This window comes from Larus michahellis, chromosome 10, assembly GCF_964199755.1.
Source record: "Larus michahellis chromosome 10, bLarMic1.1, whole genome shotgun sequence".
Classification (NCBI taxonomy): domain Eukaryota; kingdom Metazoa; phylum Chordata; class Aves; order Charadriiformes; family Laridae; genus Larus; species Larus michahellis.
In genome coordinates, this window is record NC_133905.1 from 984,784 (window position 1) to 1,011,332 (window position 26,549).

Below are 26,549 nucleotides of genomic sequence, written 5' to 3' on the forward strand. Positions count from 1 at the left end.
CCTCTGTGACTCATGGCGATGCTTAAGCTGTTGGCTGGTAGAAAATGTAAAAATAAGGGTTTTTTTAGCTATTCTAGGATGTCTTCTGGCCTGCATCCACAGAAGTGAGACAGATTCTGAGATGCTAACAACATGTTAGGAAGCTGTCTTATTACTTATCATTCTGAATTAATGATGCCCTGATTAGCTTGCCTGCAAGCATTACGTCAAACGAAGAATTTCTTTCAGGCCTGGGACACAGGCAGGTAGTTCTTCTGTTGCTGCTGAACACAGAACCATCACCTGACTGCATTGGTGGAATTATTTCAGCAGGTCAATCGGAGAGAGAGCACTCAACTCTCTCCGTTGCTAGTTTGCTCTTGCCTGGGCCAAGTCTTAGGCAAACTACTGTGTCTAGGTTTCACCCCAGAGAACCTGTTGAACTTGGGTGGTGACGCGCTGCGGGTGCTGCGTTCAGAAATGGCGGGTTTGAACTGGGCTTTTCCAGCGTGGTCTGTTCGGTGCTCGGGGAGCAGCTCAGGGAGTACGGCTGGGGGTGCCTGTTGGATGGAGGATCTGCTGATGCGGAAGCACCGGTGACGCGGTGGAGGGCTAGTCATGCTATGGAGCAGTTCGCATCAGGCCTTTTCAGTCCTGCAAGAACGACAAATGTGGTAATTCCCGTCTTACAACTGGGGAATCAAGATTGGTCTCTTCCCTGAGAGAGACAAAATGTTGATTTTGATGGGTTTTTCTGCATTTTTTAACAAAGTGGTTAAAGACCAGTATCTACTGAAAAATCAATTTTCAGCAAGATTTCATTGTGGAAATATATAGACATGCTTGTCTATAATTTGAAGTAAAAGCAATTGCTGTCATCTTGAAGTGGGACAGAAAACTTTCAGAAACAACATTTAGAATGTCACAATTCTTGCTTGAACTTCATTAACCTACTAATTTGTAGATAATAGCAGAGCCTCAAATAGTAAGACTCCAGTGAGGCTGGCGTAAAGTAAGAAGTTTCTCATTTTATCTGACTTGCTCAAGTTTTTACTTCTGGCAGCCTCATGACGGATATGTTTTCTGCTTCAGTTTCATCTGCGTTTTGTATAAGCTAGGTTTAGGAAAAATAGAAAGAAATAAAGAATGAATAGAATAAGAGAGAAACAAAGGAAGAAGCCCTTCGCCTGCTATCATCTTACAGTTCTTCAGCAGGTCTGCTGAAACATTGGGCAGCAGTACCATGGGATGTACAAGTACCGCCATTGGAAATACTCTGAAGGTTTGAGAAATGTGAATATCTGAGCTGACCAGGAAAAATGTGGGTGAGCCAATCTTGCTGCCTTCCATGGAGAACTGTAGGGGACTGGCTGTATTTTGAGGGCTGTCTTCTCTTTCTCCATTTATTAATATTTGCCTGACAAAGTCCTGGCCTTCAGAAATTACTGTGAGGCTCAGCTAGGAGAAAGCCCAACGTAACACTTGAACTTTGTCTGGAAGATGCCAAGTGTTGGGCATTAATACTTTGAGCTGGGAGCGCAGGAAGACGTACTGCATGTGTGAGTCTTGAACTCTCGGCACCGCCGATCTCTTTCCGAACGTCCTTAGTGACGACCAGAAGGGTGATGTGCTCGTTGGCCACTGCTGACTGTATGAATGCCTGGGAGCTGTTAAGAACTACTGCTGCAAAGAAGCACTAAAAGCCAAAATTATTTCACCTTCTCAGGCACACTCATACAGAGGATTTGGGGAGTGGGGGTTAAAATGTGCAGTTGGAAACCCTCTTAATTCTTCTGTACATGAAAGTGGTATCATATCAGATTAGCTCCTTGTTCATGTATATATTTCAAGATAAAGGGACAGCTATTGTTTTCAGCAGCAGCAACCAGCATTCACATTGAATTCAAAGTCTCTGTATAGCTGTAACAGAGATGGGAAGCTTTTCTTAATTGAATACATCTCATTTCCTTGAAGTATTTAGGGCTTGTCACTGTCTAAGTGAACCCAAGATGCTGACAAATATGCAAGTCATTTGTAAAGCAGTTAAAGTACAGGACATATATATATATATATAAGTAGAGACATTATTCTGATTAGAAAATAATCTTGTATTAATAATAAGTCTTCCTGTTGTAAAACTCTTTCTAAATATAGTAATACTCAGAATGGGAACCGGGGAGATTTCAGGATGCCGTTTCGTTATTCCCAATCAGCTTTACTATAAACAGACTCTGCAAATTTTCAGTGTCAGCATATAGCTCAGGTAAACCTGAGCTCATATTTGCACTTAAAGTACCCGAATGTTTGCTGAGGAATTGTCCATGGCGTGTTTCTGTTTTAAGATGATGTGTGTTACATTAGGTATTTTGGATGGTACCCATTAGCATAAGCCCTTCTGTGTTTGAAAATATTTTTTGTCGCTGGAGTTTATAAGTCTGGTTTAGTCTTTATGTTTGTTTAAACTACAGATCAGTAAATGGCTGAGATGTGTATTACATTTCAGGGTTTCTTCCTGATGTGTTGTATGTATTGTTGTTCAGATCCCTGTGTGGTCTGGTCACTCTATATATTATTTCAATGAAATAGCTAATGACAAGCTGGTTGCTTAACGAAGTGCTTTCATGGCACCTTATTGAGGAGGGAGGATCTTTTTCTGGCAGTTGAAGACTAGCATAACAATATCTAGTGTAATTTCTCCCTTGGAACCTACATACAGTAAGTCATCTGTGTAGTAAACTCATGTCCAGGAAGCCTGAATTAATAACCTCTGGGTCAGCCTCACAAATTTTTCATTATTTCAAATACTTTCTCCTGTTGCTTAAGCCTTTTCTTCAAGACGACGCTGAATTGCAGTGGGTAGATGGCTTACGACCGGTGTTTTTCAGGGAAGGCTGTTGGCATTACATGTCATTTTTGTCACAGACTTGACATGAAGCAAGCACGGAAGTAAGAGACATGAAATATAGTAATTGTCCGTTAGAATAACCATTTAAAAACATTAAGTATGATTATATTTTTATGAATATTGTTTTAGCTGTGACAATAAGCTCAGAGCCAACATATTGAACTGATAAATCTTTTCTATAAGAGAGAACACTATATTTGTACTAATCTCTGTTTCTACAATAAATGCTTGAAGGCAACGTAGGATTTTCCTGCAAATCATCATTAACAACTTATAATCTTTTTACATTCAGCTCTTCTCCTTCAATGTAGACACACGCAGGGGAATTTATATATCTGTATATCATGTTTTCTATTAAAGAATAGTAACAATTAAGAAAAAAACTCCTGTGCGTATGTCCTTAAAAATGTCATTCTTCATGTGATGTTCTGGGAACAAAAGCAGCAGAATCTTAGATAAACATCTGGTAGGAATGAAGGGTTCTTCATGTTTTCTGCTAGATGAGCATTTCAGACTCATTTGTGACTGAATGATCGCTGTATTCTCCCTCATGTCTTCTTGTTTTCAATTTATTCTTTAGCAGAGACAGGAAGGGAGCAGTGAAATAGGAAATTAGGATGTTTAGAGAGAGTAACTAAAGAGAGCTGCAAAATGGTTTTTAATTTGTTTAGATGGCTGAGAGGCCTCTACGTGTGTGATCTTCCCTGCTGAGCTGGGGGAAACGCATAAAGACACGGTGTACCCAGTCTGGACTGCCATCGTCCCCTGGGACTGCCTCGACTCTCAGCGGGTCGCTTCACGCAAGGCCCTTCCTAGGGATGGTTCTTGGATTCCTCAGAGCGTTTGGAAGATGTTATCTCTCCCACCTCTTTAGCCTGTGCTTCTGATGCTTATAAACAAGACCGGGAAGCAAGCTAGACTGTGGGGTAGATGGTTCGTAAAGCTGCCGGTTATCCCCTTGCCCAGATGGCGGGGGTCAAGCTAGAATTTTATGTCTTCGGTTGCCTCCATTTGCCTGATCATCTTTTCTAAAAGTGTTTAGCTGTTTTATTCAGAATAGGTAAAAGCGGTGCGCAAATTGCAGCTGGAACATAGAAAATGATAATGTTTCTGGAAATCTAAATGGTTTCTTCAGTTGCTTTCCCAGAGCCTTACGCTACGCCATGGTTTGACCGTAGCTCTGGAGTGATGTGTAGCGGTACAATAGCAACGCAGCCTGCAGCTCAGGAAGCATGCTAGCGAATTGTTCCATCAGTATCTGGGATTTTAATGTAGTGAAGAAATAGTCGTACAGATTCCACGTAGTTTCATGGTGTTGCTCTGACAGGTTCAGTTTATGTAATGTTGTTCCTTTATTGCTGCTGTTATATTTATCGTTGTTATCCTGTCCTTGCTCCATATGAAGAATGGTTAAAAGTTGAGAACATGAAGAGACCATTTTTATATTTCATAATCTTAACTCTTGGACTGTACTTATTCACACAAGTTCAGGAAGTGAATAGCATGCTGGAGTTCATTTTACCTACACATGTATTTTGCGATATCCAAGTTCTTAAGCTGCCCCTCTGTCCATCCTCCCCCCGTCCCCCAGCCGAGCTCCCAGCCCAGATTTAAACTAGTATTTGAGGCAAATCTGCCTCAGCTGGTTTATGCGATCTCTGATTTCTCGATCTAGGACTCAGGCTTGTTGAAAGGAGTCAAGAAAAGACTTAGAGTACCCCCCACCTCCCCGAACTATGTGACTTGGGAGACATGTGTTTCTTTTATTGAATTAACTCATCGTCATGGTCTTGTTATTTCAACTGTGGGCTTAGCTGACCAAATTTCTATATTGCATGAGAGAGTCATTAATCATTTGAAGAGGATTTGTATACATTCAGTTGCTCAACATCTCATCTCTCACTTTACTCCCAAATAAATTCAATAACGTTGCACGTGTTCTTTTGCTTTCCTTTGTGTAGTCAATAGTATTAATTTAACCTCCTACGTATGGCGGGTGGTTGGGAGTGACAAAACAAACCTTGGGTTGCACTGAGCACCGTGAAATTTTATTCTGTTCTAGTTCTTCAGTATTTAATTATTTTGATTATCCCCTGTTGGTATGAAGAAAAATATCTGGTAAAGTACATGTTTAATTCATCATTCAGAGCCACACTTAGTGTTCAGATGTTGTTGACTGCTGGATATGAACTTGTCGTTACTTTCTGTCTTGTTAGGGACAGTTATTGACCCCCAACCCAGCAAAACACTATCTATAGGCTGGCTGCTGTCCCTGGGCATATCTTCTGGAGGAGACGGTACGGCTCTGGCCGAGTACGGAGCAGCATTGTATGCGTGCCTTAGACTGTGAAGAGTCTGGCTTAAAGTGGCCTCTCATGGGACACGGAGAAGATGCGGAGCTTGAGAAATATTTTTTTCTTCCTGCTTGAAAGTAGGAATGAAGTACTTAGGGCACAGGATTGTAAAAAGGCACAAAGAAGTCAGATACGTCGCCACTGATAATTAGAAGCAGCCTTGAGGTTGTCATCAACCTGAATGTGTCAGATGAGCTGAACGTGCATGGAGCTAAACTGATTTCACTAAAACTTTTCAGCTTATCCGTTTGTGAAATAGTTTGCTTTTCTATTTCTGTAGCATATCTTCAACTGTATGGAGAGCTTTTGAATGTTCTGTATTGAATGCCATTCATTGTTTACCTTGCGGTAAAATGGAAAACTTGAGAAAAGATTACTGCATTGATTTTTGAAGCCAGCCTGTAATTTTGGTATTTTTTCTTACAGAATATTCTTTTACAGAATTATTTGATAGAAGTTGTTGATCCTGCCTCTTCGGTGCTTGATATGATCTACAGGGGCTTAAGAGAAATGAAGGAGTCCTGTGCTTCTAGCTAGTAATGAAAATGGTGTTAAATACGAGGCAAAGTCTTGCAGATATTTTGCATCTATAAGATGCACAAATGATACAATTTGTTTTAAAAGGTCATCCCCATAAAACTGGTTTTGGAAATACTTGTGTTAGTGGACTTCAGCGGGAAGAAATCCATTGATTGTTGGCTTGAGACACACAGCTTTTTTCGGAAAAGGACTGTGAGGGTAAATGCAACAAACTTTAAATTGCACTTGATGCATCTTTCAAATGTGTCAGGTGCCTTCACAATACTGTTCGAGTTTAAAATGTGCCTTATGCCCTTATAACCTTATGCCCAGAGCATGGCCAGTAAAAGTCGGGAGTTAATTCCATAAAAACACACACCTGCTTGATTTTTGCTTCTTTTCCCAGTTGCTGAAAAACAATGATCCCCTCCCCCCACTTTTTTCAGTAAGCGTTTAAAAAAAATAAAATAAATCAAGGTGCTGTTTTTGTTATGTGTCAAACTGCATTTCTATTTTTGTCTTTAGACTTTAAAAGAGAAGAGCAGCTGAAAGCTTGCTCCGGGGAGTGTCAGTGCGTCTTAACCGCCCAACAAACCTGCAGAGGTGTTTGCAGCTGCCCCCGGCATCCCGACAGCCTCTCGGCATGTGTTTTCCTGTAGGTGTTTTGCATCTGCGTTTTGGCCATGCCCACATCAGTGGGATAATGCTTCTAATCTAAAAATGAAATGAGGCATAGTGAGGGTTTTCAATGCTCTGAAAAATATTAATTTATTACTGTGTAATGTTGTGTCTCTGTTTCCTTAGTCTGAAAAGGGTCATCACCTTTACTGTAGCATGGAAGTAATGGCAAGCTTGATACAAATGTGTTCAAAAATGTTTTAACATCCTCCAAGTGTTCGGGAGTGCTTATTAGTTTTCCCTCGTTTTCTTTGCTCTCGCACAGAGCTTTTCCTTTTGGAGAGAAAAGCTTTAGGCTAATTGCTACTTCTTCCATAGTGTGCTTTAAATAACACTCGCGTTTATTAGCAAGAAAAAGGAGCCTCTTCTATTAGTGTATTTCTGAACGGGAAGCATTAAGTGTGGATTCTCCGCTGTGTTCCGTTGGGAGGGTGGGACCTCAGCAGCCGCGCGGAGCCACGGGAGCTCTGCCAAGGCTGGGCTGGAACCGCAGGAGGGAGCCTTTCGGGGGCAGCTGCGAAGGGGCTCCCCCAGCCCCAGAAGCGTCCTGTCGTGTTCGCTCGGCAATGTGTGCAGGAGATGATAAGCCTTATCAAAGGGCCGCACTGCTGTACTGGTAGATTTTTTTCCAGGTTGGGGATTTTTGCCGGTTTATTGTTTCAAAGCATTAGAGCGTAAGCTCATTGACTGGGGTGCAGCCTTTCTGGTAATTACTTGGTTTTGAAATGCTCAACCTTCCCAAATGCACAGACTCTACCGTTAGTGTATTCTGGTTACAAGACGATTCACTTAAGTCTTGAAATTCTTGGTTAAAGTTGCTGTAGAAATGTTCAGTAAGTTTTCCTCGTGGTTCACCAGCTCTGTGGGAGCGCAGCTGGCTCTGAATTGACTTACCGAGGTAACGGGTGACTTTTAACATACGGCTGTTGGGAGAAGGGAGAAATCGCAGTGCCCCCCGAGTAGGGATGTGTTTTGCTCTTTAGCAGCAAGTGTGCCCGGGAGGTTTCTGCGTGCACGAGAATGGACGCGCTGAACACGTGCCTTTCTGGCCTCAGTGAAAACATTCCATCTCCGTAAGGCTTGTGAGGCAGGTGTCCAAAACGTCAAACCGAAAGCCTGCTAGGGAAACCTTCTCTCCTCCTTGTGTTTACTAAATTTAAGTGACCAAGGAGTTTTTGTTCAGCCTTGTGACAAAGAAAAGAATCTTGTGAGCTTTTGTATGTAAAAATAGAGATTTTTAAAGTTATTTATCTATAAAGCAAAAGGAGGCTTCATCTGCTACTTGTAACCTAAACTGACTCTTTTTATCTTTAGGGTATGACTTAAAATAGCCATCATAATTACTTACTGCTTGCCACTTTCAATGAGTCAGTTAATCCTTACAAGACCTCTGAGACCTTGATGTGTTATCAATTTACGTGCTGGTATAATTGATTTTATACTATAATAAAGTATTACTTAACCTGTTTTGAGACAATTTTAATAGGGTGATCATATTGGGAGGGAATGGATAGCCTGGGGAAAGGTCATCTTAATCTGATTCTGTAGAAAACAAATTAGTTGTTTTTGCAAGGATGCAAGTAATACTTCTGTCCTATTGCCATGGTTAGAGAGGGGCTGATCGCAACATTTCAAATCCCAGGTGTTTGCTGAGCCTTGCTGTTATAAAGATGTGAAAAAAAAAAAGGGAAAAAAGTATCGGAAGTTCCTACAGAGGAGCAAGTACAACCTTTCAGGGAGTAATCCAAAATTACAAAGATTGTATCTTACCACAAGAGATGCCAGTTTTCTCAATTTAAAAGCTTTTTAAAAATCAGAACAGTATTTATTGAATGAGGCAGTTTGCTTTTACGACCTTCTATCCTTGCTCGCTAAACACCAGACTAAGTACTTGAATACAAGAGCTTTAATCATATGCTTCAAAACATAAATTCTCCTTACTGGACAACTGTCGGAAGAGATGTTTTTGAGCCTTAGAAACTGATAGGCATTCAGACATCTGCTGCTTTGTTAGCACATGAATACCAGAGCGGAGACTGTTGTCAATGCGTTTTGTAGTAGGAAAGCCTCCCTCAGAGTGGATAACCTTTCTCATTTTGCTTTTCATGTGTCGTGAACGTTTCTGCCCTCTCAGGGATGTGTCCTGCTCGTCAGTCTTGAGAAAAGAATCTTCCTTTTTTTTTCTTTTTTTTTTTTTTAACTCTCTGATGGTAGTAGTTACTTTGCTGAAACTCTCATAGTTGTTCATTATTGTTCAAAGTGTTCAAATTATTGTTCATTTCTAGCTACCTGTGCTCTTTAATGCTAGGTTTTGCTTTCGTCTTAACTTTGCATGTTATTTGCTACTTTTTCATTTTCTCTCTGCTAGCATTTTGGAGTTCAACGCGAATGTGGTAAACTTTCCTTGAATGAGCGTCTTCCAAAGACCTCCAGCTTTGTCTTTAGATGGGCTGTATGGTTGCAGAAACACTGTGGAAATGGTTCTCGTGTAGTGAAAAATTATCCGTGTAACCCCAGTACTCCTGTAGTGCTGGCCCATTAGTGCAGATCATTCCCAGTTGTGTTCTCACACCTTCCTAGTCCTCTTAGCTCTGGGAATGGGACTTTTTTAGTGCTGTCTTGCTAAAAATACTTTTGAGAGCCTTTTAGGGCCTTTTTGGGAAAAAAAAAAAATTCTATACTGTAGAAAAAAATATATATCAAGCTAAAACTGTGGCTTGCATTGTTTCATAGTATTAAAACAAACCACTTGGTTTTAAAATAAGATGAAACCAACTGATATATGTTTACCTTCATGTGCCAAGTACTCTGTAAGTTCCAAAGGCAAGTTGCATTAGAATGTATCTTTCTTTTAAATTGCGCAGTAAATATTTATATTTAAATAAATATGCTGTTTACAATGTTAACAAATATTTGCTAAATAATTTAAGCATCACAAGATATTTGTTTACAGTAAGAGAAATGTCAATGGAAATAGAGAATGTCACTCATCTACCACAGTTCATACAATGCTGCAATTGTGCAAGACGCGCGATACTTTTCAGTGTTGTATGTGAATTACTGATGTCTGTCTTGGCAAAGTATCCATTGTAATCCAGGTACTTGTCTGCTTGAGAAATCATGCCAAAATAAGTGGCTAAACTGGAACAGATAGCCTCAGAGTTTCTTTCTTGCCTTGCAGATCAGTTCTCCTCTGCAACCTACTGCTGTGGTTCTCATTGCGTACCACAAACTTTGCGCTTCCCCACGATTTTTCTATGACGCCTTTTGAATGGATTCATTTTTGTCATCATTAACGTAGGTCTGTGTCAGCCAGCCTAAGAGATCCTACAGCACTTGTGTATTGTGGCTCAGGCTACCTTACAGTGTTTTAAAACAAAGCTTGCCTTTGCCAGTCAGCCTGCCTGAACCTGTAAAACAATTTTGTCATCAGTCTCTTAACAGCCCCGCGAGTCTCAGGCTAGCGTCCGACCAGTAGGTAAGAGCAGCCCGGGGTCCTGCAGACCGTTAGCAACGTGGTTCTTTGGGATGGCTCAAATATGGTCAGCTCCTTGGTGAGGAGGAATGGTCCGGCGCTTGTTCTGTTGAGCACGACTGATCAGTTTATGTTGGTTTGCATGGGGAATGCTTTCTTTGCAAGGGTAAAACATTAGGATCACATGAAAGCTGAGATTCCTATTTGTCCCCAGTTTTTATGACCTTGCTCTAGGTCGTCTTCGTTGTGGTACAATGGGGGCTCTCAAAATGGTTGATCAGACATTCAGAATGATGCAGATGCTGCTAAGGAACGTACTAGCAAAAACCCCAATGTATTTACTTGAGCAAATTTAAATGCACAAAAGATAAACGTCAATGTCTGGATCTTGAGATGCATATAATAGATTACAGGAATGACATTTCCCAACTGTTTTTTCTCTAGTTCATTGCTCACCGTGCAAGTCTGTATGGAAGGTTAGTGTAGACTCACCTGTTGGCCAAGTCACAGTAGAGCCCGGCTGTGCTCCCAACCTGGATAATTATTTTGTTATTTATCAGACTAATAACTCTTCGGCACGTTATATTGTGCGCACTCAGAACTCGCCTAGTTAAGGTTACATCAAAGATCGACCTCCATTGACAAGATTAAATTGAAGTCATTTTCTGTTAGAGCTTAGCAGGTAGAGTATTTGTGTTGTCAGCAAACAGGACTTTATCCTCTTTCCCTTGGGCATTATCTCCAATGCAGTGTCAGAATGCCAGGTGGATTTACTTTAATATTTTTTTTTTTCCTCCAATTTTTATTTTTAATTTTCCTTCTATCACCTTTCAGCTGTCGCACTCAATAATTTCCTTGGCAGGAAAGTGCCCAAAAGAAGCCACTGTGTAACAGCTCTGCTTAAATGCTGTTCTTTTTCAGTAGTATTTTTGAGCTGTATATATTTCCTGACGTTTAATCCTTAGAATTTACACAACTGTCTTAAATATGTAATTTTTGTAGGCTTCTCACTCACAAAAAGCCCCCAACAAACCTAACCCCAAAGCTCCCTAAATCAAACAGAAAAAAACCCAGGAAAATATTAATTTTCTGTAATACCGTAAGGAATGTTTCATGCTACAATTTGCTTTAAAAAATCCCATATAAATAATAATATTTTGTATACACTTGTAGAATTGAAAAGAGAAAATACAGACTCAGACCAATAAATCAGTGAATACTAAATCAACCAAAGAAACAATCAGTCCTAAATACCCTTAATTGTGAAACGAGTGGTTTCATTTATTTAGAATATAGCAGATTTTAATACTTGGCTAGCCTTGCCACTTACAGAATATGATGAATGAGGATGTCTACTAATTAACTCCTTTGGAAAAGGAAATAACACACTGAATGAAAGGAAATAATATTCTTTTGGAGGTGATTGCCATGTATGTTCTGACATTCCTATTTGAAATCTGTCCATTTTTCCTGTAATTTCCAGAGTATTATACAAACCCATGGGCAAGGTAAACTTACATCCTGGAAGTCACGAAGTCTGTGTGTGAATTACTGTAGGAAGTATTCCGTGATACATGACTTACAAGCAGTTAAAGGGGAAGAGTGTATTGCTGCATATTTTCGTACAGAATCTTTTATCCCCAAATATATTCTCCTTTTGCTTAAAGTGTAATATCTAAATAGAACTTTTGTGTTAAAATTTTGGAGCTAGGTGTTTGCGAATGCTTTCAATGGTGGTAATAACAAAGCAAACCACCAAAACTCCTTTGACTTCTCTGTGACGATCCTGATTAAGGCTTACAAAGCAACAGCGTGGCTCGTCTGTAGCTCTAGCAGTTGTGGAGGCAATCTCGTGCTCAACAGAGAAGAAGGAAAACAAACCCATGTCTTTAAGGACAAGAAAAGACGCGGTTTGGAAACAAGATGAAACAATCATCCTCACCCTGCTGGTCGCAGCCGTCCAGGGGGCGTGGAGAGGGAGGTGTCTGGCAAGAAAGAAGCATGAAATATAGAATTTTATTTATCACTGTACTCCCAGGGGATGGAATATCAGCCTTTCTTCCCGACTGAAATACTATCTAATCTATCATGGAAAAGCTACACAGCTTACTTCTTCCTTGCCTGGAATTGGAGTAGGAATGTATTTTACAACAGTCATTAGTGCACGGCTTAATGTTGGAAGGAATATTCTATTTCTTACTAAAATGGGAAATACGAGTTGGGCTTTCAAGCCTTCTGCCAACTGTCTCTGGCTTTTGCAGAAAGGGTGAACTGAAAGAGCTGCTGTCACACGTGGGCGGCAGGCACGCAGAGCAGTTAATGATCCGTGATAAACCTGGATAATAAGCAGAGATGGAGAAGGTTTCTCCCAAACCGAATGAGAACTGAGTTTTCTTGGAAACGACCCCGTTTCTTCATCCTTTTGTTTTTGGTATGACAAGAATCGAATCTGTAACAGTGACATCCCCCAAATGGTATAGAGAAGGGTAACATCTGTGGGTGTGTTAGATAATTCAAACAATTTTTGGAATTAATTAATTACTTAATGAAACGGCAGTGTTATAGAAATTACATGTCAACTCTTTTCTTTACCTCTGGCTCCTGGAGAAAAAAAAAAAAAAGACTACCTTGGTTTTCCCCAGAACTTTAGAATTCAGTAGCTGAATACATTTGTGATATGTATGCAGCAGATTATTTGGCTCATCTCAGTATAAACCAATTAAAGTAAAGTAACGTTAAGGTCAAATGTTTAATCATGTCAGATCAATTTCTGTTAAATTGATTTTCAAATACTGGCGTGTCTCAGTCTTTGTTATACGTGATTGATTACTGTGTGGAACACTGAACCTGTCTGAATATTTCTGTCATACACAGAAGGTCCTCAAATTCTAGTGAATACGCAGTGGCTTATTTCACTGTCATTTAAAATCCAAACTGCGGGTTGGCCATTTTGAAAAACTTAAAAGCTAAAAGAGCAGGATATGGAAAGTTGCTTCCCAAGTAAGCCTCCATTTAAGATAGTGGTTAAATTATCAAGCTTTTAATGGAGGTGTATAGATTGTAAGATTTGAACGAAGTCTTGTTTTAGTCGAACGAGTTGCGTATCACACTGGGAAACAGCGCTCGTGAAAAGCCTTCTACGGGTTTGTACTTGCTGGTCTGTGTCAGCTCTGTAAATGGTGTGATATATTTATCCTTGTACAGGTTGTAGAGATGTATGTGATCTATGAATGCCTGAATTTATTTCTAAATGTTATTCATATTGATTTACTCTAGTAATATGCTAGTAATATATTATTCTAGTAATATGGCTAGTTAGGGCAGAGACTTGGATTTAAATTAATGAGATTCTTCAAAGATACAAAACTTTGGTCTCTTTGAGACTTGCCAAGGGTTAAGGTTATTTTAAGAGGTTAAGAAGTAGCCTTCACTGTTTGTGGCCTTCAAAGCTTGGTAGAATTTCTGGTTAAACTAGGTCGTAAGGAAATCAATAATTTTATCTAAATTGCTTTTGCTTATCTGGTTATAGTTCTGTACAAAATCGGCCAAATATTCTTCAGGAATCTGTAACAGGCAGACAATGATTTCTTGTTCAAAATAAGTCACTGCTAAGTTTACATATAGTTTTACAAAACCTACTCTGCTGTGCGTTTGTAAAATTCAGCATAAAGCAAATATTTTTCTTTAGGAAATGTCAGCACACATCGGGTAAGCAACAACAGCTTTAATTAATATTCCTGCGAAGTAAAAACTCTTTTAGTTTGTCAAGGCCTAAGTTGAGCAGTGATAGCAGTTCTCGAACTGATGGAGATATGCTAAACGGACCATCATTACACAATTGTCCTGGGAATGATCTATATCTAGAGAGATCTGTGTTCAAATCAGTGCATACATTGTTTTATATGCAGGTTGTTTTCTCGGCTGCCTTTAACGTTTTCGGGGCAGCCAGAGATCTGAGGGAATAGGGAGTTTTCTTGGGATGTGTCGATAAATGTGATTTCAGAAAGGTACCTGTACTAGGAGTATAGAAGGAATCTGAGAGACGATACAAATATCTTGTTCTCCTATTCTAGATGGAGATACACGTAAATGTTAATCAATGGATTGATAGATGTGTAAAAATATTCAAACCATGTATTTTTATGCTGAACGTGAATTCTGAGTACTGAATGTTGGGTTTCTGTTGCAGTATGAATACTTCAATGCTGTGCTCATAAATGAACGAGATGAAGAAGGAAACTACCTGGAGCTGGGGAAGGAGTTCATTCTAGTGCCAAACGACCACTTCAATAACTTGCCCGTGAACATCAGTCTGAGCGATGTCCAAGTACCCACCAATATGTACAATAAGGGTAAGAAAAGAGCTGTTCCATTTCATCATTCTGCTGGGTGAACGTAAATTAGGAACTTCCTTGCTTTTAAAATCAAGCTGTTGATAACCACATATTGCGTGTGTTTTCCAGATTGCAATTAAACTGAAATTTCAGTGGAAGAGTGTTGAAAGTATGACAGTTTTGTAATATCTTTTGTTCTGTGGCAATTTAGCAATGTAATGCGAACAATGATTTGCGTATTGGACTTGCATGAAATCTGCCATAGAATATGGCACAATATATTTATTCTTATGAATTATTTTCTGGAATCTTCAAACAGATCTTACATTATCACTTACAAGTTATATTCGGTCTTTGCCGAGAGCTAGAAGGGAAAGATACAGGGTAGACGGGAGGGGAAATTTTATGCTTTCAAGCTTCTGGGAGTAATTCTAGCTCTATATGACTGCATACACAGCTGCTGGGAGTTTTCAGGTAATATTTAGGAGGAATAAGCCACATTAAAATTTCTCCTGCCCCAACTATTTCTGATCGGTACTGGGTAGCACATAGCACGAACAAGTGGCTCCATTAGCTATTAGGAACGATGGACTTTAGTCTAAAAATGGGGAATGCAAACTGAAGTCAGGTACCCGCTTACTCATTTTCCTTTTGCGGCTTCCCTTTGAACAGGCAGCAGAATGTTCTAATGTTTACCGTGCTTATGCAGCACCCATCTACTTATTTTTCTCAAGCCAGCAATAAAAGAAAAATTGAAAAGGAAAGCGCCAAAGTTTCCAAACAGTGTCTACAGTGTATTTGTCATTGGTCTGTAGAGACCTGCCTAATCTCATTATCTGGTTCCTCTTCCTTGTTTTAACTATACTAAAAGACAGCTAAAAATACATTAAATCCCTTCCTCGTGATACATTCCAGGCTAGCATTTGTGGTAATTGATGCAAGGATATTGTGTAATCACAAGTGGAAAGAGAATTAATTCGGATAGGTTGGGCTAGAAAGAGAAGCAATTGATATGACAGCTTCTCTTCGAAGTTATGATTCAGACTTAAGAATCTTGAGAAGCCAAGAATTGTACAGTAATGTCTTAAATTAGGGATTACAAAATGGCAAAGCTTCCTACAGAGTATTTGAAAGGTTGCAAAATGATTAATACGGGATATTTTGAAAGGATTTGGAAAATGCTTAAAACTTCTAAAGCTACCAAACTATTTTTTTGTGCAACTGCTAATGTTTATTTAACTGAGCCTGTCTGTCCATTCATTCATTCCAGAATTGCTAAGGAGGAGAAAAAAGGAAAAAAAAATATGGTTGCAAAAAGATATAGAGGTCAGGCCCTCGTGTTTTTGTGGAGAAGCAAACTGACCTGAGGAGGGAGTTAGTGAGAGCGGTAAAACTAAAGGACCTTCAGTTCCGCGATCTGTGGTACTGCTATGTGTAGAATACACTTTTATACGCTGATTAATTACAGGTAAAGGCTGAAGTCAAAGGGCTTGTTCGTTTGTTTTGGCCTCTAATACAGGGACTGCCTGTAGAGATGGGGAGGATGGAGCTCTGTGATGATTCCTGTTTCCACTTTGTCTAATTCAAACCAGCCAAAAATCATCACTTTATGCAGCTGCGGAAAAACATTTTTTTAGCATTTAAATGTATTCCAACTGCTGAAATCTGGTATGTTGCTGACATTTTCCTTACACGTGGACATGATAGTCTCGGCTTGGAGACTGACAATGTCTGGAAACGTTAGTCTTACCAAGAAGAGGTCTGTACACTTACAGTTTTTTGCTGCCCATTTCTTCAGTTCTGGTTCTGTAGTGCGGAGGGGTGATAACAAGTTAGTTAAATCCTAGCCTGAGGATACAGGCAGTAGATATTGATAGGTTTACAACCAAGCGTCTGCACAGCACCGTTTCTCTAGAAAATACCTGTTGTTCATTTCCAGGTTATGTTTTATTTTATTGAATTAAGTAGGCAAAACCACAGCCCAAACTCACAGTTGAAAACGGGCAAGCGTGATCATTGAATATTTAAAACAGGACTCTCAAGGCGGCATAGAAAAATGAACTTTTTATTTGTAAGCTAATTCTAAGGGTTTTCCTTCATTTTGGGTTTTTTAGTTATAGAGATATTGATGATTTGCAGTGGGTTCAGAGGAGAGTCGCAGGACTCATCAAAGGGTTTAAAAAATGAGCCTTATACTGAAAGACTCCAGGAGCTCAGTCCACTTATTTTATTTGAGAGATGATTAAAGGATTAATTAGTTGATCTCTAGCGATCTCTAATTAATTACTAATACCATCCCATGTCCACCCCCTCGAGCCGTTAATCAAGACCAGATTCTTTTTTTGCTTGTTTTTGAAATAATACGTAGTTTAGAATTAGTTTGGGGAAAGCCTTGTCCTGGTCGGCTCGCACGATCATAGCGACCCCTCCCAGCTGCAGAATCACGGAAGCGAGTGTTCGTGGTCCCTAATGAGGACTCCATTTGTTGGGCTCCACATGAGATTGGCTTAAAAATCATGGTACATGGACACGTTGCTATTCTTATGTATCTTCTGGCTCTTTCAGCCTCTGCACGGGAAAGCTTAACTGGAAAAGCTTAACAACACAACTAAATAATTCCCATTCTAAGGAAATCATCAAGTTTAGAACCTGAAAATAAAAAGAAAAGTCAGATTTCATAATGTTTATGATGAAATCAAGAAAGCTGAAATACCATAAACATCAAGACTATGATATTAAAATTTAATGTGGAACATTTTGAAAAGGAAAACGAGAGCCAATAAAAAAGGTTGCCAACCTAATTTGTAAGCATTCACGTAACGCTGGTGCCATCTTTGAGTACAGATTGCATGCGCCTAATATAAAAGTAGAAAGCAAGGTAAATTAGTGAATTTAATAAAGAATCATAGTTTTGCATTTACAGTACTCTTGATCATCATTGTAAAATACAAAGAGCAGGTCTGGTTATTGACGTGCTCTTATATTTTCATTGCCCTCTTCTGCACTCCCTCATCCGCACATCAATTAATGTTAGAAAAAGAAAGGTTACTGATCTTTGGAATGTAAAGCTTATGGGGCTTTACACTGTTTCAGCATTCCTGTAATGTTCCTATACTGAAGGAATTCAGAACATACCAGCGGGATGTGTGTGCTTTACAGAGAAGTGTGCCTGTCTGTCTGTCGCTACAGAGAGACCTCTCGGTGCTGGGCAGTTTCACAGCAAGGCTGGCGGTTCATTTAAACTGCAGAACATTCTGATGGAATTGGACACCTTCATTTTTCCTGAAAATGACTGCTTATGATAATGTTTTGCTTTTGAAATGTTTAAGCACACCATCGGGATTCTCAATCTGTCAGTGCATTCTGTTTCTTAGCACAAAGCGTATTCGTTGCCTGTAGTCACAGGATTTGCAAGGCAGTATCCTTTTAAACAATGAATAAATAATTAAGTAAGGAGTTCTGGGGTAACTGTATTAGCAAGCTGTAGCTCGCTCTTCCATCCACAAATTTGGTAACTGGCAATTATCAACTGTGTACAGATTCCTGACAGGGAGTGCAGAAAAAGGCTCCTGGTGAATCGATCAGCTGTATAACGTGGGTATAGTCATAGATGAAAAAGGAAGGGAGGAAGAAAGCTACTTTTTTCATATTAAAGGGAAATTTTACAGTTTTGGAAAGCACAGAATCAGTGTGAATCCAGTTTGGACAATGCAGTACCAAGGCAGAAGTCCAGGTGTGAGAACAAGCGTGTATTAGGCACTGTCTGATTCTGCTGCTGGTGGCTTTTAATATTTTGTTTACGTGGGTTTCATATCAGCACCAAAGTGAGTTTTTGTATCTCTTATTTTTTCTCTCTCTCCTATTATTTTAGAATGTAAGTGATTTGGACACACTACTGTCTCAGACGTATGTGGCATATATCCTTCCATAGGTATACCTTCCCAATACACTCAGATATACCTTTCTACATATCAGTTGGTGTATTTTAAACAGTTATTGTGGAAGAGATTAATAATAATGAAAAATGATTAATGATTTAAAGTTTACACAGTTTCAACAATTGCTTTATTACTTTCTGAGATGCTAGTAGTATATTTAGAAGAACCTATGAATGTGACATCTAATTAAAAAGTAGGCAGTTGGAGTGTGGGCTAGGCTATCTGGCAACCATCCGCCGAGAACATGGTTTCTGGCAGTGGGACTGCCACTGGGAAAAAGTAGGATTCTGTAATGGATGTATGTACAGGAGGAGATGGTAAACGAAGGCTTCAGAACCCTGAAATCTGGTCTTGCGGGTATTGACAGTGTATAAAAGAAATATGGAGTAGCATTTTACCTTTTGTTAGTATGAGAACGTAGGTAGTCTTAACTTCTTAAATTCCTACATTCTTTGTCCAGAGTACGTGCTGTATCTGAGCTAAGAACCTATTCAGTTTTGTTTCTCCAAGTCTGGGTCACCTCGTATTCACCTACAGCAGTGGAGAGCAATGACATGTTTTCTGCCATTGAGTTTACACTCAGCATTTTTCAAGTTCTTGGAAGAGACTTATGAGTAATTGGCTAAATGTGGATTTCAGAGGAATGTGGGTGAAAACCAAAGCCAGAGAGAGGGTGAATGTGTCTTGGTGACACACACTCAGACAATTCTAAAATATGGGACTTGTTGAAGAGTGAGGTATAGCATAGTACAGTACCAGCAGGGACACACAGCAGGATCTCATCTGCTTATGTTAGCGTTGTATAAAATCTAGCAAATTCAACAGGATGTTGATAAATGCATTATCTCAATATCAACTGAAAACAGCTCCTGTTTTTGAGCTTTTGCAGTCAGTCTTTGTTTATACGATAAGGTAAACTTTACATTTGTAGTTTGTAGAAAGGGGAGAAGCCTAGGTTCTCTTATTTTCAATACTTCCGACATGTCTAGACGCAAACACTTCCCTTTGCCTTTTAAACTATCTTTCTGTTGTACCCTTAGATCCTCAGCATTGTGGATGTTTGTATTTTGCAAATTTTACTCTCTCATTCTCCTAGTTAGTTCTTAGTCGTTAAAAAGAGTTAGACTAATTCACTAATTAACATAATCGACTAACTAGTTTAATTCTAATTTTAACAGTAAATTCTCCTGTATCAAGCACTGCTGCAAACTGAAGGGTCGGATTCTTGAAGTCGATGACATTATTGTTGCAAAATCAGTATTAGACTGCAGTTGCCTCTTCCATCCCTAGGAGTGCAAACAGGCTCCTTAGATGCGTCACAGCAGGCACCTGCCCAGCTGGCCGGCTCTTGAATCCTGTTCCGTTTCTGGGGAATTACTCCAGTGTTTCTTGACTGTTTCTGGGACTTGAACGTGCAGTACGTTTCCAGAATAACTGTAAAGTGTAAGGATCTGTAGAGATTTAAAGGGACAGATGATGCACTATATGTTTTCTCAAAAAGTATCAAGTCTTTTGTTTAACCACCTTTTGTTGTTACCAAAAATTAAGTAGTTATAATTTTGGATTTTAAGAAGTTCGGTGTCTACGGCCTCTGCTTTGGTAACCAAGGGTAGATAGTAAGATTCTTAGGTATGTAACTCTCTAATTTGATTGCCTTGAATAATTTGGGTTTTTACGTGGGTAAACACTATCTCACTCAGACCTCTAGATACAAATGAATAAAATGGAAAGTGAAGTCACACAGGCTGTTTGCTGTAGAAACAGAATAACAAGACTAAATGGGTCCTAATCACAGCTGGACAGAAAACCCCACTCTATTTAGAGTAAACGTGCTCAGTGTAATCATTCCTTCACTGTGAGAAATTTAGTTCTAAAGGGAGACTTCTCTGCCTGAGAGGTTTTTTCAAGTATAAAAATACTATTTATTTCTAAAAACCTTATGTCTCCTAAAGTCTTCACTGTGGCTCTGCCTCCAGATTCAGTCTGGACTAAAACGTTACACGCACAAAGAAAACCTTTCTAAATGTTCTTAAAAAATAAAAGTGCCTTTTAGAATGAGGCCAGTTTTACTGTCCTAGTTGGGTATCTGCTACCTCCATTTCCTTTCTTTGTTTTCCCAAGAAGACACAAAGAATGAATGTGGTGGTTCGGGCTGAGCTTTGTACTAACTCTTAGGTGAACCTGCGCGGTGTTGTCCTTGCACCGACTATTTCATTTGTTCCCTTTTAGGCCTGTACCGACACTTTGGCAATTGCACACTGTATTACTTTTTGCATTACACTTTTTTTGCTGCTTACTGAGAACGACTTTCTCCTATTTTCAATCCTGAATTTCATTCTTCGTTTGCTGTATGAGCTAGTTCTTGCTTGATCTCCTTTGTGCTTATGGTTATGACAAGGCTCTCTGTGGTCCCTCTTTGGAGATGAATTACCTATAAAGAAGTTGTGACGTGTCTCAGGGCACAATTGGATGTACGATGTCAGCTGCAGGTTGGTGGGGGATAAGAAGTTACTGCTCTCTGCCGCTTGTGCTTGCTGGTGTTGCTGTCCCGTTGAAGCCAGCAGTCGTAAGCTGTTCTGTACGCTCTTCCCGAAACTGCCTCGGTAAAAGGCATCAGCTCAGCATTTTCTCCTAGCGGAGTGTTTGAAAATAGAATAATTTTGACAGAGCTAGGGTGGGGGTGACTGACTGTATGTGAATCTATCTACCAGCTCTGGACAGTAGTCTCCGAGAGATGGGGAGCAGGTAGACATGTGCCAATAGAGGCAGACTGGGGGAGGAGGATAATCTCTTTAGTGGGATCAGTCTGATTTTGCCTTAAACAAAAAAAAAACCAAAAAACCCAAAAAACAAACCAAAAAGGGAGAGAGAGAAATAATTTCTGTTGGCAATAGAAAGGAAGTAGGCTTACATAAGTTGATTTAAACTAATGGGAGTTTTTTGCTTTGTTGTCATTTCTAGTTTACTATATATATAATCTTGTTTTATTTGCTGAGTTTTATAATGGAGGAATATGTCTTAGAGGATAAACCTTCATCCTATTAACACAGCTGACAGTGGAATTAAATGTATTCTACAGCTTTGCAAGACTTAGTTATCCACTGAGTTTCTTCTATTTATTAAAAGTCCTTGAGCAGAGAGTCCAAACTTACTACCAGATAAGCAATAGATTTTCAAATTCTAAATACTCTTAATTATTCAAAATGTATTTTTATTTTCATCACTAGTGAATGTCAGAGGAAAAGACGTACAGGAACATCTATGCTACGTGGTGCGGAGTTGTGCAGTCTGTTCTTACCCCGAAGGTTGTTGGCATAGATGCACGATTCACTGGAGTATTGCATGGTAATATCATGGATGCAAGACAGTTTTGTGACCATGGTTCTGCAACTAAGTTGTCGAGTCCTGGATTAGAAGAATTTTAATTTATTGAAGTGCAGCACAAGGTTAATTTCTCTATTTTACTTTCCATCCAGAGATAGCTAGATGGCAGCTCTGCACGATCTTCCATTTGTAGAGCATATGACATAGAGCTTTTTGGAGATACAATATTTTTGTACACCAGTATTTTAGTGTTTGCTTCTTTTCTCATAGTTTGTTTCCAGCGGGGTTCCACTGTATTCCCTGAGGCACAGTATCTCACTTCAAACTCTGTGTCAATTGAAGAGTTTTAGACGTGGCTGTTCAGCACAGCACCAAGTGCGTGCCACCTCCCCACAAACAGTTATGTTCCATTGATTTTCATGGTCTTAAATTTTAACGCTTGTTGAACTACTGTGCTCTGTGTGGGGAGATGGAAGCCTGTGCTTCAAAGTTCTGTGGAACTGATATCTACATCTTTTAGCTTGGGCTTTTTGCACGTTACTCCTAGTAAAGTCCTGGGGTGAATATCGCATAAATACTTCAATGCCAGTCATTCTAGGTGCACACAGCAGAAGCACCATGAACAGGCTTCTTCTGAACAGACTTAGTTTTGGAAATTTTTCTTCGTAGTTTGATTTACGTTAATGTATGTTCAGTTTCCCTGTTGAACCAGGGTAATGTCTACTCTTAGCTTGGAATTAGTAGTTCTTGGACTCTGAAAAGAACCGATTATTGTATTTGAAGTGCCCAAGGTCAAATGTTGATTGGTGTGTGGAAAAGCAGGATGTAATGGTTAATGCGCAAAAGGAGCATCTTAACATGACTACGTGTAGTAAAGTCCACAAAAATAACTATCTTCCATAAATGGCTTTCTGATTCAGGGAGCCACTTGGAAGCACCTTCCGCTTTCCTACTTGTTGCTCAAACTGAATTAAAATACCAATGTCTGGGCAGATCGTTATTCAAATGCATTTTCCTTTTTTAGAAACTTGATATCAATGACGACCCCATCTGAAAGGCAGTGGACTCTGCTTCAGGGAGGAAGTATGTCTGTGCAGGGAGAAGAAATTATGTTAGAATCAATTACTGATTTTAATAATGAAATGTCAGAATAATGCATAAAATTTCCTCAAAAGTGTTGGGTCTGGAAAGTTACTCTCCAGCTTTCATTTATAATGGAGAATGGGGCTTATACTATTGAACCATGTTTCAACTTTTCCTTATGTGAGTACATTTTAAATTAAGGAAGTTACCTGAACTTTTAGCATAGTGCTTATATTGATTTCTTTTTAATGTTGACACTATTTATACCGAATATATTTCTCTTAGCATTTTCCTACAACTTTGTCTGACATTTCGTAATGTCTACCAGTATAAAAGACTGAATTTTCCCATCCTTAGTTACACTAAGCAAGTTATATTTCATAGTACTGCCACGTGATTTGGAAATACACTTTGGGGTCACAGTTATGTTTTTGTGAATTTTGCAATTGACTTAAGTCTTTGTTCCCTACTATAATGTATTTGAGAAGGGGAGCAAGTGAACAATATGGTTTAAATCAAATACCCATAACTGACTTTTAAAAATCTCTCCCTAATCACAGTTCCCTCTTTCCTACCCCTGACGTTAGACCGTGATATGTGCATTCTGCTTGTTGCTGCTTTGGCACTAAGAAGGATTTTTTTCTTATTATCAGGTTGGCCCGTCTTTGGCAAATACCTATCAGCAGCCCAGACACCGGCTAGGTTATGAAATCCTTGCTATCATAAATTGTCAGGTGTAAATTATCTTTACATTTTTACGTCACTGTTATGTTAGGAAATACAGGTATGTTACGGGGAAGATCTTTTTTTAAGGAAGCTGGAGAACAGTTTGGGCATAATCAGGTGAAAAATTAATTTATCCAAAGCCTTTTGGTTTGAGGTGTTAAAAAAACCAACCCAAAACCAGCCCTAAATAAACCCCCCAAAACCCAAACCAAACTAACCGTAAAAAAGCACCCCAAACCCAAACACACATGACACTGGATCGCAGATTGTCAGATATCTGTGCAGGTATATTTAGCGAATGAAGTAGCAGCCTTAGTGCAAGGTCTTGCTGTGTCTTTGCTGACAGAGAAGAAGAACCAAGATAGAAAATAAAATTTGATATCAGTGTTATACAGCCCAAGAGTTAATCTGCTGCGTTGAAAAAGAAAAGCAGTAACATAAATTTTAACGTAGAGAAGTCTGTCTGACTGTCTTCCACCTGTTCTTTCCATGCTCATACTGTGGTATAGCTGCTGTTCTGGTGTTTTTGAAGTACAGGAAGGGATTTTATCAGTGCTTTCCATAACTGCAAAGTTTTTCTGTGATGGATGCTGAAGTCCTTGAATATTTTCAAGCATGTCTGTCAACAGGAGATATGGTTTATGTCAACCGAACTAACAAACATAAGGCACACAATATGTTGCTGAGAGTCTCAAGCTGTGTCATCAGCATTTTTAAAAAAAATGGTTCATGAATGTAAAATACAATTAAAAGTTCAATAATATGTAAAAAAGATAAAGTCATCTTTATTAATAATAGTCTAAATTGATTTTTCTTTAAAGTAATACCACACTAATTCCGCACCGTTGTATTTGAAACACATTCAAGTATTAGCAATGTTTTGATTCTGCAACAATGATTGCTCTGAGTAAATACGGATTTATAAAAGAAGTGATTAAAAAGTCTCTTACAGGTCTTGAAGTATATTTGGACTTCACTCATTTCAGGGACAAGAGGACTATAAATATCCTTTATTTTCCTATAGGTTTCAATTCAAGTTTTATCATTGCTCTCGTTATTTTCACAATTCAGTTGCTTTACTTGTGTACAGCCAATATTTAGCATTCTTCCAAGACTTCATGTGTTTGATTTGGTCTTTTTTTACAAGCTTGTGATACTCTTCTGCAGAAATAGGCTTTATTTCTCTTACAGCTTTGCTCATGACACAATTATTTGTAGCACGTGTGTACTGTCGTTCGTGCCTCTCTTTGTCTCTCTTGTCACCTATTGTTTACTGGCTGTTGAAAGTAGAGATTTTATCATGTGACTTAAACCTTTGTTCAAAAGCTTTGTATTATGATAATAATTATTATTATGGAAAGTTGGCAATCAATTATTCGTGTGCTCTCATATTATTTTCTGGCTTGTAGAATGGTTTGGGTTGGAAGGGACCTTTAAAGGTCATGTAGCCCATGAGCAGGGTCATCTTCAACCAGATGGGGCTGCTCAGAGCCCTGTCCCGCCTGACTGTGAATGTTTCCAGGGATGAGGCGTTGACCACCTCCCTGGGCAACCTGGCCTGGTGTTTGACCACCCTCATTGTAAAAGATTTCTTCCTTATATCTAGTCTAAATCTACCCTCTCTTGGTTTAAAACCAATACCCCTTGTCCTGTTGCAAGATGCTTTCTTTCTTTTCTTGCAGTTGGTTCCTTCCTTCCTATCTTTCTGTCTTCATAATCACTAGTACTTTAAGAAATAGTTTACAAACAGTATGAATGCAATACAGCTTTGAATAATTGTGAGCTCGGTGTCTTTAGTAACAAAAGCATCAGGCCTAGTCTGTGCTTTTCTGCTCACCGTGTTTACTTATTGAATGCTGGAAATATTGTAAAAGCAGATCTTAGACTTCACAAATTATCTTTAAGTTTCGCTTGAACAATTTCGAGACTGGCAAAGAATATCACCTGTGTCAAATGGCATTTCCACTGCATGATTTTCACTGCGCGTTAAAAGATGAGTTTATGCAGTACAAGTCAATAAATGCAGACTCTAATCAAAAGTTTTGCTTGCATAGGAAAAAAAATCTGCCACATGTAATAGAGCCTTCTCTAAAAGATATTGAAACGTGATGAACCACAACCATTTTTTGATTAAATGAGGTTTTTTCAATTTGATACTTAAAAAGAGCTATGAATATTGTTCAGTCATACTTTCCTATCAATGCCTTCCAAGTGGCTGTCAAAATCGAGATTACCTATTTTCTAGAATATTAGAACCAAAAAAATTCATTTCTCAAGTGATGCAGAAAGATTATAATCTGCAGCTAGCAGATACGTAAAACCCTTTTCCTGCAAGGTGTGAAATTAAGAAATAAAATCTTGTCTGTCACTGTCATATATGATTTTATGGACTATGCTTCTGAAAATTCAACATCCTGGAGTTCTTATTTAAATAGTCACGGCCACATATTGTCCTGGACCACTACATTTATGCTTTGAAATCCTTCCCCTGAATCGTTTGTCTTCACATTTTAAGATCTCTAGAACAGTGTTTGCACTGTCTTCCTAACTTTGGTCATTATTTAATTTAAAAGGAACTTTCTTAGTCTAACTGATTGAGTCAGGGTTGCAGAGAATTTCCTATCTTCCCATATTTCTTTGTTTTAACTCTTACTGGCTATTGGACAAAGATGCACAGACTTCTCCACTTGTTCCATCTGTTTTTGCTCAAATTCTGCCTCAGATCCGATTCCCAGAGTCTACTCAGGCTGCTGCTTTGTTCTTGCAAAGGGCTTTAGCTTCACAGATATTTTTTTTCCTTTATTCAATTCTCTGTCTTTAACAGAAAGCCTTTTGGAAATGTTGGCATCACCACGCAAGACGTATACTGTGCTTTATCTTTCTTGTATCCCAGTCTGTCTGTCTCTGGCTGTGGCGCTAATCTGTATGTTTCTAATACATCCACATCACCATGGCAACTAGATGTCAGATACAGGCTACACGGTAACATTAAGTTTTTCCTCTAAAAAGCCCTACTCTCTACCACTCCTTATTCAGCAGCTGTTGCTTAGTTACTTGGCGCGGGGTTTTGCCATTTGACAAACGCGAGCCAGCGAAGGTTTGTTAATGCACACTATTTCAGGGACAATATTAAGAGGCTTTTTGACCCGAGACATTTCTGTTAATCATAATGCCTCCCCTACTTCCTTCTTATTCCAGTGGCAAGAAAGCGACAATAATTTACCTTAGGCCTGT

The 26,549-nt window shown here is 39.1% G+C and overlaps 1 protein-coding gene across 10 annotated transcripts in view; it reads left to right on the forward strand.

The window, feature by feature from the left end:
• Positions 1-26,549, forward strand: part of CACNA2D3 (calcium voltage-gated channel auxiliary subunit alpha2delta 3) — a 551,700-nt gene that overhangs the window by 254,190 nt on the left and 270,961 nt on the right. For all 10 annotated transcript variants that reach the window (XR_012589415.1, XR_012589414.1, XM_074603368.1 and 7 more), the window contains one exon: positions 14,100-14,262. Coding sequence is in view for 8 of the 10 variants with exons in the window: in XM_074603368.1 (XP_074459469.1) it covers positions 14,100-14,262 (163 nt within the window). In the remaining 2 variants the exon portion in view is untranslated. The remainder of the gene's footprint in view (positions 1-14,099; positions 14,263-26,549) is intronic.